This window comes from Trichogramma pretiosum, unplaced genomic scaffold (assembly GCF_000599845.2).
Source record: "Trichogramma pretiosum strain Unisexual culture from Peru unplaced genomic scaffold, Tpre_2.0 scaffold3, whole genome shotgun sequence".
In the NCBI taxonomy this organism is placed as follows: Eukaryota; Metazoa; Arthropoda; class Insecta; order Hymenoptera; family Trichogrammatidae; genus Trichogramma; species Trichogramma pretiosum.
Window position 1 is genome coordinate 955,606 of NW_019641698.1, and position 14,358 is coordinate 969,963.

Sequence of the window (14,358 nt, forward strand, 5' to 3'; positions counted from 1 at the left end):
ATGTACGTAGCGTCGAGCCGTCGACTCGGAACGGAAAACCTCGTCGATCTGTTTGCAGGATATCTATAAGTACGAGGCAGTAGCAGCAGTAGCGACACAGTAGCCGCGAGGGACGTAAAAAGGGCGTGTGTGCACGCGCGAATATATGTACGTAGCTGCTACTGTCGATGCGACACACAGCTGAGAATGGAGTTGTGTGTACATCTCCGAGAGAGAGAAGGACTTTTTCAATGCGTATTGATTGTAATTGAATGGTTGGCAGAGGTTAAGTATAAAGTCGGTGTGTTTGGAGAGGCAGAACTTTATTCAAGCAAGGCAAAAGCGAATATAAATATAAAAACATAGGTTAAAACAAAACAACGAACAAAACAAAACATAAATGAACAGAGCAACAGCGAAGCTTGCGCCACTTCACTCTCCACGAGCGTCTCTCGACGTGACCATACCGCCCGCCTCGTTCCATGAACGACCTCAATGACTTTAAACTTCTTGGGAGGAACCATCGCCTTGTGCTGGAGTAAGCCGCCCGCCTTGACGGCTGCACGGCAATAGCACAAGTTTGACAACTGGCCTCACGTATGAGCCGTGAGTGGTGCGAACTTCGGCGACCCTGACCCTGCCATCCGGACCAGGATATGTCTTGACGATTCGTCCAAGGGGCCAATTTCCATTATCTTTCATAAGTGACGGATCGACGATGACTACTACGTCACCTTCCTCGAGATTTGGGTGAGGCCGATTCCACTTCACTCGCTGTTGAAGAGTATGCAGATATTCTCGGCTCCATCGCTCCCAGAAGTGATCTCGTAAGCGTCTGACAAGATCCCAGTGCCTCGCTGGCTCAAGGCTGAGATGAGCTTTATTGGGTTGGGGTATGGAATTGAGTGAACGGGCGTTCGCCAAGTGAGATGGCGTCAGGGCTTCGAGGTCATCAACGTCTCCGGTGAAAGAAGCGAGAGGTCGCGAGTTGAGAACCCTCTCAATGTCAACGAGAAGTGTGTTCAGCTCCTCGTATGTGAGATGTCTAGGTCCGATAACACGGCGCAAATGTAGCTTCATAGATCGGACTGCGGTCTCCCAAAGACCGCCGAAGTGTGGAGCTCCCGGAGGAATAAATGTCCATTTGATCCCTCTTTCGGCAAGACTCCCCTCGATCCGACCCCAATCGATCTCGGCCTCCTGCAGCAGACGTTTCAGCTCGTTGTCAGCTCCTCGAAAAGTAGTCGCATTGTCGCTCCAGATATTAGTCGTCGGCCCCCGTCTCCCTGTAAACCGAGTGAGTGCGCCGAGGAAGCTTTCGGTGCTGCAGTCGCCTACGAGCTCGATGTGCACGGCCTTGGAACTGAAGCACACGAAAATCGCAACGTACCCTTTCTTGGTGCGTACACCGCTACCTTTAGCCTGGAGAACGTCGAAAGGGCCAGCGTAGTCTACTCCGACGACGGAGAAGGCGGGATTCGGTTGAACTCGTGGATCAGGAAGAGCTGCCATCTCCTGACGCATTGTTCTTGCATTTGCTTTAGCACAAGTAGTACATCGGTGGACGAATTGCCTCACGAGAGCTCTGCCTTGAACGATCCAGGCACGGCGAAGGGTGTGGTAGAAGGTGGCGCGAACCCCTCCATGGAGTGCTCGGGTATGCGCCCAGTCAACGATGAGCCAGGCCAAATGACTCTTGCTGCTCAGGATGAGGGGGTGTCTCTCTTCTGCTGGGAGTAGTGAATTAGAGAGCCGACCGCCGACCCTCAGGGAGTCGTTTTCGTCCAAGAACGGCTTCAATTGAAGAAGGTTGTTGCTCGAGAGAAGCTGAACACCTCTCTGAAGCTGATCAATTTCTCGTGCGTAATAAGCGCGCTGACTCAGCTTGATACAGGTGCGGAACTCTCGGCGTATATCTTCAGCATTGACCGGCGTCAACGGCGAAGGCGGCCGTGGTTCTCGGCGTGAGTGAATCCATCGACGCGCTCGGGTGAGAGCCCGAAGGAGTCTCATCAGGTTCGAAAATTTCTTGATCATGACTGGATCTTCTCTCGTGGATTGGATAGTTACAAGACAGCGAACATCCGCACGCGGGGGATCCGGGTCTTCGTTGGGCTGACGAACTGGCCAGGCCGACACCGGCTGTCGAAGCCAATCGGGCCCCGTTATCCACAATCTAGATGTTACAAGGTCCTGTACTCGAGAGCCTCGAGATGCAATGTCCGCAGGATTATCGCCGGTCGGTACGTGGTGCCAAGTCACTCCGCGAGAAAGCTCTTGAATATGGGCCACGTAATCATCTACGACGCTATTGCCAGTTGGACCTTGTGAGCGCAGCCAGTGCAAGACAATTCTTGAGTCGCTCCAGGCGTGACAGTTTTCGATAGGGACGCCAATTCCGTTGGCGATATGCTGCAGGAGACGAGACGCTAGCAGCGCTGCACGGAGCTCGAGTCGAGGGATCGTCATTCTCGGGGCTTGACGACGAGGACGATGAGAGCTTCGCGCGGGAGCGAGCTTGGTTTTGGCCCAAATAAGTGCTGTCGAGACGAGCGATGTTGATTCATCGAGAGATCTACAATAGACGACGGCAGCTATCGCCCGGCGACTGGCATCCGCGAAAGCGTGTAGCTGGAGGCGTGTGGTAACACTGCTACCAATCCATCGAGGTATAACGAATCGATGGAGGTCAGAGAGTCCTTCGCGAAATTCAGTCCACTGTCTATGTAGAAGTTCAGGGACATTCTCGTCCCAGTTCAAGCCTCTACTCCACATATCCTGAATAATCATTTTTGCCTTTACGGTGACTGGCGCAAGCCAGCCGGAAGGGTCGAAAAGCTGCGCCAGCTCTGCGAGAGCGATACGCTTTGTAAGAACGTCACTGGGTCTATGACTTGATGTCGTATTAAAGGTGAACTGATCCTCTGACGGATTCCAAGCAACTCCAAGTTCGTTCACGGGCCCTTCGGTGGCAAACTGAAGGAATGTGGGTCGGAGACGGTCTTCCGGAGGAATTCCATCCAGCAGAGTCGGGTCATTAGCAACCCACTTCTTCAAGACAAAGCCGCCCGCCCTCAGCAGCTGTATGAGCTGATCTCGTCGCGCGCGTGCTGTATTCAGATCGTCTGCACCACTCAGAAAGTCATCCACGTAGAGCTCCTCGTTGACAGCACGTACTGCCTCTGGCAGGTTTTGACCCTCGTCGATACAGAGCTGCTTCAGAGTCCGCAGAGATAGATAGGGAGCGCTCGCCGTCCCATAAGTCACTGTAAGAAGAGCGTAATGTTTTGCAGGCACTGATGGCGATGGGCTCCACAGTATGCGCTGAAGATGTGTGTGTGTCGGTTGCACCAGAATCTGTCGGAACATCATCTTGATATCAGCACAAAAGGCGTATCGATGGAGTCGCCAACGGGCGACGACGATGGCGAGGTCGTTCTGCAGTTTCGGTCCGACGTATAGCAAATCATTCAGACTGCGGCCTGACGACGTTGGCTTCGATGCGTTAAACACCACTCGGAGCTTTCTCCCCTGGTCTTTTTTCTGCCAAATCCCGTGATGAGGAATGTAGCACGAGGGTCCGGTGTAGGTTTGCAGTTCTTGTTGGGATATCTCTCGCATGTGACCCATTGTCAAGTATTCATCCATAAACTCTTGGTAAGCTTTCGAAAGCTCTGGATCACTCTGCATACGTCGGTGCGCGGAACTTAATGCCGCTTGTGCATAACATAGGCTCTCTCCGAGAGCTTGCGGCTCTTTGATCCTCGAGGGTAGTGGTACGATGTACCTCCCGTCAGGTCTGCGTCCGTGCTCGTTCGCGAAGATGCGCTCGCACTCAACAGCGAGAGGGCACTCCCGGTGGACGTGAGGAACACGTTCGCATTCCCAAAATCGCTGTACAATCTCCATCAGCTCCTCATGTAAGGAATCGTCAGCGTTGCGAGTAGTCATTGAACAGATAGCTGAGCTTGATTGTCGAGGCATAACGTCGCTCTTAATTGTGCCCGTTATGGCCCATCCAAAGATGGTGGACTGCGCTACCACACCTCTTCTGGATATCATGGAGGGAAGTACGATGTTGCTCCAGACGTCCGCGCCGAGAATTGCATCAACTGGCCCAGGTGTGCCAAATCCGGAATCTGCAAGCTCCAACTCTGCAAAGTGTTGAAGGGCTGCCGTTGGTATTGTACAAGCGGGCGTGGTGATTCCGATGCGTGACAGCCCATAAGCTTCGATTGGTAATCGCCGCTCTCGTTTAATATCGTAGATATAAAGATAAGCTCGAACTTGCGTCGATGTCATTGGCTGACCCACTGCACCGGAGATAGAGACATTCACTCGCTTCAGGCGAGCTCCTAGACGTCGAGCCACGCTTGTATTGATAAGAGTTGCCTCTGAGCACGGGTCGAGCAACGCTCTTATCCGCTCTCGACGCAGACCTCCATCTCCGACTACAATTGTTGCTGTTGCAAGAACGGTTAGTCAGGATTGATCGTCTGTGGGTATCGCCTCCCACGCACCGGCTCCTTCGTCTCCCCGGGTCGCTGTAGTAGCGACTGTGGTCATCCTGGCTCTTTTCGGCTCGGTTCCGTATTCGAAACGACCCTCGGCCCGAGAGGGTCCTTCGTGTATCAATGTATGATGTCGCCCTTGGCACGATCGACAAGTAAAGAGCGATGTACAATCTCGAGCGCGATGCTGGCTTCGAAGACAATTGAGGCACAGAGCCTCTTTCGAGACTAGTGCTCTACGAGAGCTTACATCCAATTTTAGAAAAGAGTCGCATCGGCCTAGGTAATGTTTGCCCTTGCACAGTGGACACTTTGCCTCGGTGGTGGTGACGAGACTACGTACATTTCGGGTGGTCGTACGATCTGCTGGTCGACGAGCATCGTTCAAGTGTAGTGTATGTTCGATTCCTGAAGCTTTGAGTGTCAGACTTCGGCGTAATAAAAATTGTTCGAGCTGTTGGAATGTAGGGTGAGCATCTGGCTCCTTCTGGTTATGTACGTTTACCTCTCCTTCCCAGGCTAATCTCGTCGCAGGATCCATGGCCCGGCTGCCAAGTACAATGAACCAGTCGTCCCATTGCTTTACTTCCCGGCCAAGCGATTTCAGTGGGGCTCGATGCCGATTAATGTCATCCAGGATTCTTTGCGATTCCGCAGCGGACTCTGCCGTCATGGCTTTCAGATCAAGCAGCGCTTCGATGTGATTTCGTACCAGCAGACGGTGATTATCGTAACGTGACAGTAAAGCTGCCCAAGCTGGTTGATAGTTCTGAGCGGTGATTTCAAAGCCTTGGATGGCAGATGCTGCGTCTCCTCGCAGGCTTGTCTTCAGGTAGTGTAGCCGCTCGACGTCGCTCAGACCAGGATCATTGTGCACCAGCGATTGAAACAAATCTCGAAAAGATTCCCATTCCTTGTGCGTGCCGTCAAATTCATTGAGCTCAATGCGTGGTAGGCGCACTGGCCCTCGAATGGAATGCATCATTGGCCCTGTTTGATCGTCGTCAATGTTCTGCGGCTGCGATTGAAGTTCAACATCGACGAGACGCGCCTGAGCGCTGATGACCAATAATTCGGCCTCTGCGTACGCGTCTTCTTGAAAGTATGGATCGTCTGGAATCTCGACGACGCTTACGAGACGCGAGTGGTTTCCCATATAGTCGCTCCAGTAGCCGCCGAGAAGTGTTCGATGACTCACGACAAGTCCAGGCGTCCATTCTTCCATCGGTTTCTCAATTATAGCACGTGCCAGTCGAACAAGTGTCCTGTGCAGCTGGCGTTGCATGGTCAATCGATTGGGTGCTGTGAAAGAGATCGAGTAAGGTAAGTATAGGTTGCCGAGCGACAACCTTCCCATACTTGCTGAGGCGAGCGCCTTGTATGTACGATGTTGTCGTGCCTATGTAAAAGTTCCCATACAGATTGCGAGACGAAATGCAAATTGGAGCAGTGAGTACTCTTAGTTCATTGTTTGCGTCTGTTTTGCGCTGTGGCTATTACATGCGTGTGCGCTTGAAGGAGCTTGCATCGCTCCAGTGTGCAGGCGTGAGTGCGTGCAGTTCGTTCGTGTATGCACTTCACAGACGGGTGGCTAAGCAAGTACGATTTTTGCCGAGCGGCATGCATGGATGCGAGTGTGCGTATCGTTTGCCTTATGAGAGCAGTAATTGATTTTACTTGCCTTCTTGTTGCTCGTCCGCCATTTCTCTTGGATCCGGCTCGTAAAGGACCAAAATGATTGTAATTGAATGGTTGGCAGAGGTTAAGTATAAAGTCGGTGTGTTTGGAGAGGCAGAACTTTATTCAAGCAAGGCAAAAGCGAATATAAATATAAAAACATAGGTTAAAACAAAACAACGAACAAAACAAAACATAAATGAACAGAGCAACAGCGAAGCTTGCGCCACTTCACTCTCCACGAGCGTCTCTCGACGTGACCAAGGGATAAGGGACGGTTTACCGGACATTTATGTATATGATGAAAGTCTAGGGTCTTAACCCACTATTCTACACTTTAAAAAAATTTTAATTCATGTAATCAGGTAGGACATACTTGAGTATAAAATTTTTTGTGCATGCCGTGCTAAAATCGATCGCCTCATCAGGCTTGTACAGGGTAAAAAAAAGAACCAAACGGCATTTGTCGAAATGCAGGAGACGTATATTATCAATTCGGTGGGCTTTTGCAAAATTAAAAACTTTCAATTATTGACGTTTTATAAAATATTGGAAATTTCAATGATTTGAATTATGCTCCGTTAATTGATTATTAGAAACTATTCCACAATTTTAGTTTCAGTCAAAATGCACGAATGAGGCTATGACGTAACAGACCAGGCTAAATGAATCTTTATTAATAGATTTGTAATGCAGGGGTATTAATAGAGAATTTTTTATAGAATTGCTCAGATTTTAATCTTTCAATAGGCAGCGTATAAATCCAAAATGTGTCAAATAGATTTTGAGCTAACATCCCAGCTGATCTAACCCCCACGATATTAAGCCTGGCCTAAAAGTACATAAATATACAGAACAACATAGGATTTGGAATGAAAGGCAAATTAAGCCCAAAGCATCAATCAACATTTTAAGTGGAAGCGGTACACGTCGGCGAGTACGGCGTAGCACCGAGTTTCGGGAGCAAAGCCAAAATTCAAACTCAAATAGGGGTAAATACTGAGACGAACAAATATTTGAAAAAATATAGCGATTAATGCACACCAACTGAATTTCATAATTCCATGCAAAATTTATTGTGCATTGTGTGCTGCGCGTATCGAACCGTTGAAGCCATCCTGCTACAGGAGGGTGTTTGTTATATATGTGCACAGAGAGCTGGCCACAACAGTCCACATATATGAGCGCGCGAAATTACGCTATCTATCAGCAAATATTCGTCGCGTAAATTATTTGCAATGGCTCATGATTGCGTCCTGGCCTTTTTCACTGTAAACCCGGAAAGTTATTGATTTTTGGTTTCTAATTCGACGTCATTATAGCATGATGTATAGCGAACGGGCGAACCTACGGCATTAGCGCGAGCTCGATCGAACGCGATCGTTTATAAATGCAGGGGAAACAAACTGCTACTCGAGGGAGTTCGGATGAATTGCTGAGAGAGTTTGCGAGCTTGTACACGGAGTAATACTAAAACTACCATGATGATTATCACATTATGAGTTCATTTGATACTGCATGCGTGCAGATGCATTATTAACGCGTTGCACGCAATGACTCACGAATCTACTGACCTTTTGACTGGTTTACTGTGTTTCCTAAATACTCTACTACGTTTATTTGCATTGATGCTTTGTGTTTTTACCAATGAATTGAAATTTGTTTTGTGTCATTTTCTTGTGTTTCACTGTGAATTTGACAAACGGAATTCCAAGAAAACTAACAATTTCAACGTTTTCTTTTCTATAAAAATATGTTTACAATGTCGGTAAAAAAGTTTTCAAGATTTTGATTATATTTTTCCACAAAAACAAATCAAAATTTTTATTTCGAGTGACATTAATTATATTTAACAACACACCACCCATAATGGTAAAAAAATCACCTCGTTTGGAACTTAAAACAAAATTTGCAATCGCGTCGATTAACTTCGATTATAAAACTTTTATAATACCGTAAATAATTCCTAACAGTAATCTAACATGATTTTTCAATCCGATAAATGGTCCTTGAGGTTAAATACATTAGTCGTTTTTCTGTTTTGTTTTGAAAAATGAAAAGTATCTGATGTTTTTTTATACAATTCCTCTCTAATAAGTACTATTAATTTAAATACTAAGATTAACCCCTATTAATAACTCATAATATGGTTCTTTCTTAAATGAAATCAATTATAAAATTTTTCGAGGTAAGAATGACAAACCTTTAACCCCATCAACCGATATTACTTCAAACGTAGTATTTCTTATACCTCCTCTGCCGAAAGACATTCCCTCTGACTTGTATTCCGTCGTTCTGCAGGAATGCACGACTCGAATAGTTCTTCACCGCAGGACGTCGATCTCGACTCTCCATGCCATCGATTATGTGCTCATGGCTTCTCTATACTGAAAGCTTTGAGGAATTTTTTAAATTCTCGTCAGCTCCAACTTTCTAGTTTAAAACTCGAGTGTTTCTACGTTAAATGAGCTTTTATCTAATTATCTAAAATATTTGTTCGAACATTGAATAAGCATCAAAGTGGAACGTCTCAAAAAAACTTTACATTTTTTTAAAGCAGTGCTCCATTAATAATTCACTAAAAACATAGTAAAATCAATACTATTTTTTTATCAAGTTCATAGCTACACTTTGATCCATCTTGAATTTATTGACCTGCGTCGGGATTTGCGGAAACGTCAACTGCAAATGACTTGTGTACGTTGCACGCAACGAGCCTTTAGCGGTGGCATTCGAAAGCAATGACTCGATCTCGCGACTGCCGTTGAATTCGTTGTCAAACTATTTGATACCACGAAACGGCTAAACGAAGCAAAGTCACTTGCTTCCCGGTTCCTAGGAATATATGCGAAACATATACTCCCAAATACCACTTCAAAACCTTGAGGCCATAGAAACTTTCGAAAATGTTTGTCGGTATCGCAAAAACGGAGATCATCGATAATGAGTGAAAACAATTGACACTAGCAGTTTCTTACTACCCCATTTTTGTTATTTGTCTTGCTTTTTTCTATAAATAAATCTTAATGTTTCGTATTCCTTGTTGCAATTATTTGTTGTTTTCTTTGAAACAGATCGATTGCAGAAACATGCGGCGTTGCAAAAACGTACAGGTTGAGTAATCTCAGGACGAAAATTACTATTTGATCGATGTGATTTTTCAAGATCAATAGTATTCGTCCGTTAGTATCACATAGAACAATTTGACTTTCGGGAGAGAAAAAGTACCTAAAAAGTACATTTAAAAGACCACAATGTTGATTCAAAAAGCGCGAAAGTCGTCTTTTTTACATTTTCTCAGAGAGCAAGTAGAAGCAGAGAGAAAGAGAGAGAGAGAGAGAGAGAGAGAGAGCCAGAGAGGGAGAGAGCGAAAGAGTAAGAAAGAATGCCCTCAATAGGAGTCGTTCCATTTAAAAGTTAAAATTGCCAAGGGCGCAAAAAAAGCTTTAGAGGGTATAGTGGGAACGAAAAAAAGGATAGACGAACTTTTGCTCTATATCTGCGTACATATAGCGTTATATTGCATCCAAACACACGTTTAGCGGTAGTGTCCCCGATCGTAGCTGCATATATACGAGGTCTGATATCTTGCCTCGTATATACCTATACGGGCCCGAGATCGTGAAAATTTATCCATTCGATTTGCCAGTTGACGATTCTAAGCGCGCGCGAAGGAAATTTATTCTTCGATAGCGCATTATTATATGAGCCGCAAGGGAATCGACCGAGAAAATGAATCTGTTCGGACTTTTTTAAATTTTCATGAAACATTTCTTCTTCTGAGTCGAGAAATAGCTCGTAAAACCATATCAGAATCTATTGAATTTTAATTATTTTTAATAACTATTCATAAAAAATAACTATTCGTAGATTGTAATTTTTTATGTAAAAAAGTAGGCACCACTAAAATTCAAACACGCTGAAAGCAAGCATTTACAGAGGGGTAATCTATGTCAGGCTCTATTAGTCGGCAGAATAGGGGAGACCGGGGTGTGTTGGCGCTACTTTTAAACAACGGTTATTTTTTAATCGATATTAAGATTTTATCGATGAATTTTTTTCACAGATAAATAGAGCTTGTACAGACCTAACTGTATGTATGTACTTTTATCCCAATCAAAAAATATTTCTTCCCTGTTTAGGCTTTTTTATGTAGTGAAGACACAAGTGTCAATTTGCCCCTGCGGGGGGTAAGTTGGCAAAGCTTTGGGGCAAGTTAGCACAATAAAAATGGCGTTTTATTTGGAGTTCATTTTACTCTGAATTATTTTTTATTTAACATTTAATGAATTTTAACGTCATGACCAATAAATTCGAAGCAACTACATTCGATATTGCTAATTTTCGATGTTTTACTCTAACTGCGATAACTCATGCAGGCATAAACAAATCGATCTGAAAATTTTACATAGCATTGTTTGGGTGCTGATGGAGTGCTGTATACTTTTTTAGCAACATCCGTGTATCCTAATATATAATAGAGGCACGCGAATTACGAAAACCTGTGTTCATATATACCTATACTAGTGTACGTGTAGTATCAGACATTAAACGCTAAACATACTCCCTATTTTTGTGTGCTACTGCCGATTATCCCAATAATAATTTAGACGACTCCACAAAAAACTCATTGAAATATAGTTTTATTGCGATACTCATTGAAGCTACTATTATTAATATCATAAGGCTGAAACAAATATTACACTGATGTCATATGTAATTTTGTTATATAAAATTCAGTCCCTCAGCATTTACAAATGTAGAAGCTCGAAACTGCACATATTTTAGCTTTTTCATATCGTATACTTTTTATCGCATGAAGTATGTCTTCTTTTGTCGCACTAGCTCTGTTTGTTTTTCTAATATAATTGCGAACGATTTTGAAAAAAAAATTTTTTCGACAAAAAATATGTGCCAATGTCCCCCAGAATTTTAGTGTCAATATGCCCCGATCACTCCGACATTATAAAAAAACACTTAATAACAAAGGGCATTATTCGAACACTAATTTAACACTTCGGTACATTACTCAAGAGGTATTTTAATATAATAGAAACAAAATTATCACGATTACTTTATTCGATGGAAAAATAATCGAAGTTTTCGTAGAATTTAATATTTTCCTCGGTCTATGGAAATATTTCGATCGCCCCTGCTTCGGTGCTCAACACTGATTCGAAACTGATTTTCTGTACAAACATCCATCATCATAGATTGTTTAAATTAATGGTAGCGCCATCTCCTTTCAAGTAGCTGATAAGGAGAAATATGCGGTGTGCCAACTTACCTCGTATGCCAACACACCCCGGTCTCCCCTACCGTTTGACTCGTTTCGGATTCCCAAGAAGTTGCGCTAGTTCAACGTTTCCAGATTTGAAATTTGCCATCATTTTGTACGATCGAGCAAGGGATGAGTCCTTATTGGAACCGCTGAATCGAGAGTTTCGCGCTTTCCATAAGTTTGTCGAAAAGCTTACCCTTTCGTGAAAGCGAGCGCGCATGTATGAGAGAGAGAGAGAGAGAGTCTTTAGTATTGTGAGTTTCCTGGCGAGTACTCCTCTGCAGAGTTGCGTCATAAGTTTGCATTGGTGTGACGATAGTGTCGAATGTAAGATTGTGTTGGGAGATATGTCAACGGGGTAATGAACGCAGAAAGTCTATCAAGATTTTCTCTGCGTTTAAGTATTTATAATGGGGCGCGGAGTACGATAGCAACAAGTCAGCCCAAGTTTAGCAAATCGCAGCGCTAAAACTAGTTTCGGAGTGGTTCGCTTCTTTTTACAAATTTCATATGCTTCAAGTAAGACTGCCGATTCTCAATATTTTTATTTGCCCACAGAGTAAGTGAAATCGTTCAATTTTCACGACTACATTGGAATATTCGAATTCCCGCAACAAAATCATTCTTCGTATCACGTAGAATTTTTATTACGCTCTTTGGTATTCGTACGAGTTTAAAAACAAAATTTGTTTATCGATGTAAAGGATTCGCAGCGGCATTTAATTTTAGACTTGTGAAAAAATTTCAAAACGAAAAGTTCGACTGCATCGATTCACCTAAAAATTTCGCCCATGCACGAATTCCCTTTGACTCATGCAAGATAGGCAAATTGCATCCGATGTTATTTTAAAATTCATCATAACACCTGCAAAGCTCGTTCGCAAGTGCACTTGTCCATTATGTGCGCGTCTTTACGTGACTCGATAGAACTTATTCGCGGTGCTGGGCATTTTTTCGCATTAGCGCAGTGTACGAAAAATAATACAGCGAAGTACGTGAAACGATGTACGAAATGTGTGAAAAAGAACCCGATAGGGAAAATGAAACGAAGCAGTATACGCACAACATGATGAAGGGAAGCCACTCATTTTTCAAAAGAACTGAAAAGAAAGGAGCTTCAGTTTTCCTCTCTATCCTCTCTGTTTTTCTCTCTCCCTTTCTCTCTTCTCTTCTTTTTTCCTTGTGTATACGTGCAAGCTTATATTTGAAATTATCCTAATGGTATGCTAATTAGAAACTATAAAAAATATGATTCTTTTTACTTTCGTTCTTGGTTATCGAAAGACTATAGCCGTATGAATCGCTAGAATATTTATTAGATGCAAAAATCCCTCTGTCTCATAATGCAATTTTTTTCCTTTACTTTTAATTCAAGCCGTATTGCTTCTGGTTAATTTTGTTCTAGTGTTTTTATTGCATTTTTGCGAAACAAACTTGTAGGCCACTTTAATTTTTATACAATTTCAAATAAAATAAATATAAAAATCCATAAGTTTGCAATAATGTGTTGTTTCGATTTCTAATGAGAATGCGCGGATCGCAAAAGTTGTTAAATCGTGTTCTATGATTCCGAAGCAAATGCGTGTCTGGCGGCAATCGTGGAAATATATATAGACAGACACCACGCAATCATCCTCGGTTACGGCAGCTTAACTATTTTTAACATGCATTGCTTTTATGCAAATCTTTTGAGCTTTTAAAAAGATAGTTCGATGGATAAGGCTTATATTACGAAAGTTTTAACATCTATTTAAATGAATGGTTCACTTTAACATACATTTCATTGACAAATGATGGGAGACATGCTTAGTGATGTAGTATGATGCGGGCACATACCATCTAGAAAAAGTTGGTAGCATAAATGATAACCTTTAGTTATTTATTTGGATGATCATGTCTTTTTACAGGACAAAGTAGCTTATTTTTAATAGTTTATTTCTAAATTAATAGATTAATAATGTAACATTGATATCAATTAAAAATGATAATTAATAGTATATTACTGCCCTAGACCGCGAAAAACAGAAAAGTCCCAAAGTATGTGTAATTAGTGGCCGAGGCCGATGAACACGTGCTCTGGGGCTTTCTTTTTTCGCGGCATAGGCCTGTATACTATTTTTCATATACACAGTGGCCCGAAAATCGCTATTCCCGCTTTGCGCAGCGGCGGGGAAGTAGTCACTTTCGGGCCGCTGGTATGAAAAAATGTTTTAGAATACATTACAATTAATGGTTCATTTTTGGCGATGTTCCTATAAAGTACCTAAATCTCAAAAAAAAAAAAATTTTATTGCCTTTTTTTGATAGGATTTTTCCTCAGCTTTATAGTGCCGTGGTCAGAATTTTAAATTTAAACATTTTACCGTGATGTACAGCCTATTTAGTACCGATACTTTTATGATTATTTTAGCAAAAATGAATGAAACGACTCAAAGATATCGTTGCCGTTCTATCATGAATCTCGAATTGAAAGTGTATTTATTGGCGTTCATTTTATACATTGCCACGAGTCATGAATCTCGAGACTTTCATAAGCCGGTAGCGCCATCTATTGATACTCGTTTTATTCTTTGGTTAGAGTATATCCAGCAGAAATTTGTTTGTTTACATGGCTATAGGTGTAGTACAGTAACTCCACCACTCGCAGCACGTGGCTTTAGGCATATCTTCTATCTCTCTCAATTTCGTGCGCGAGTCCAGATCTATATGGCTATATGTATATGGCTGTCAAATTGTGTATAATTAACTAAAATATCTGAAAGTGCTTGGGTTTGTAACCACACATCTATTGAACGAAATGACGCCACTATGGCCATGATTGAATCATCGGACTTCATCGAGGAGGGTTCTATGGTGACTGGGACCTCAATTTGCTTATTCCAGAGTGAAAAACTTTGGAAAAAGATTGAA

The 14,358-nt window shown here is 43.2% G+C and overlaps 1 protein-coding gene across 1 annotated transcript; it reads right to left on the reverse strand.

The window, feature by feature from the left end:
* Nucleotides 1-480: 480 nt before the first annotated feature.
* LOC106650285 lies at nucleotides 481-6,193 on the reverse strand. The gene is made up of 3 exons (XM_014368215.2): nucleotides 6,172-6,193; nucleotides 4,500-5,792; nucleotides 481-4,442 (listed from the first exon to the last, which is right to left on the reverse strand). Exons 1-3 carry the CDS (start codon nucleotides 6,191-6,193, stop codon nucleotides 481-483), a joined length of 5,277 nt encoding a protein of 1,758 aa, XP_014223701.1.
* Nucleotides 6,194-14,358: the final 8,165 nt, after the last annotated feature.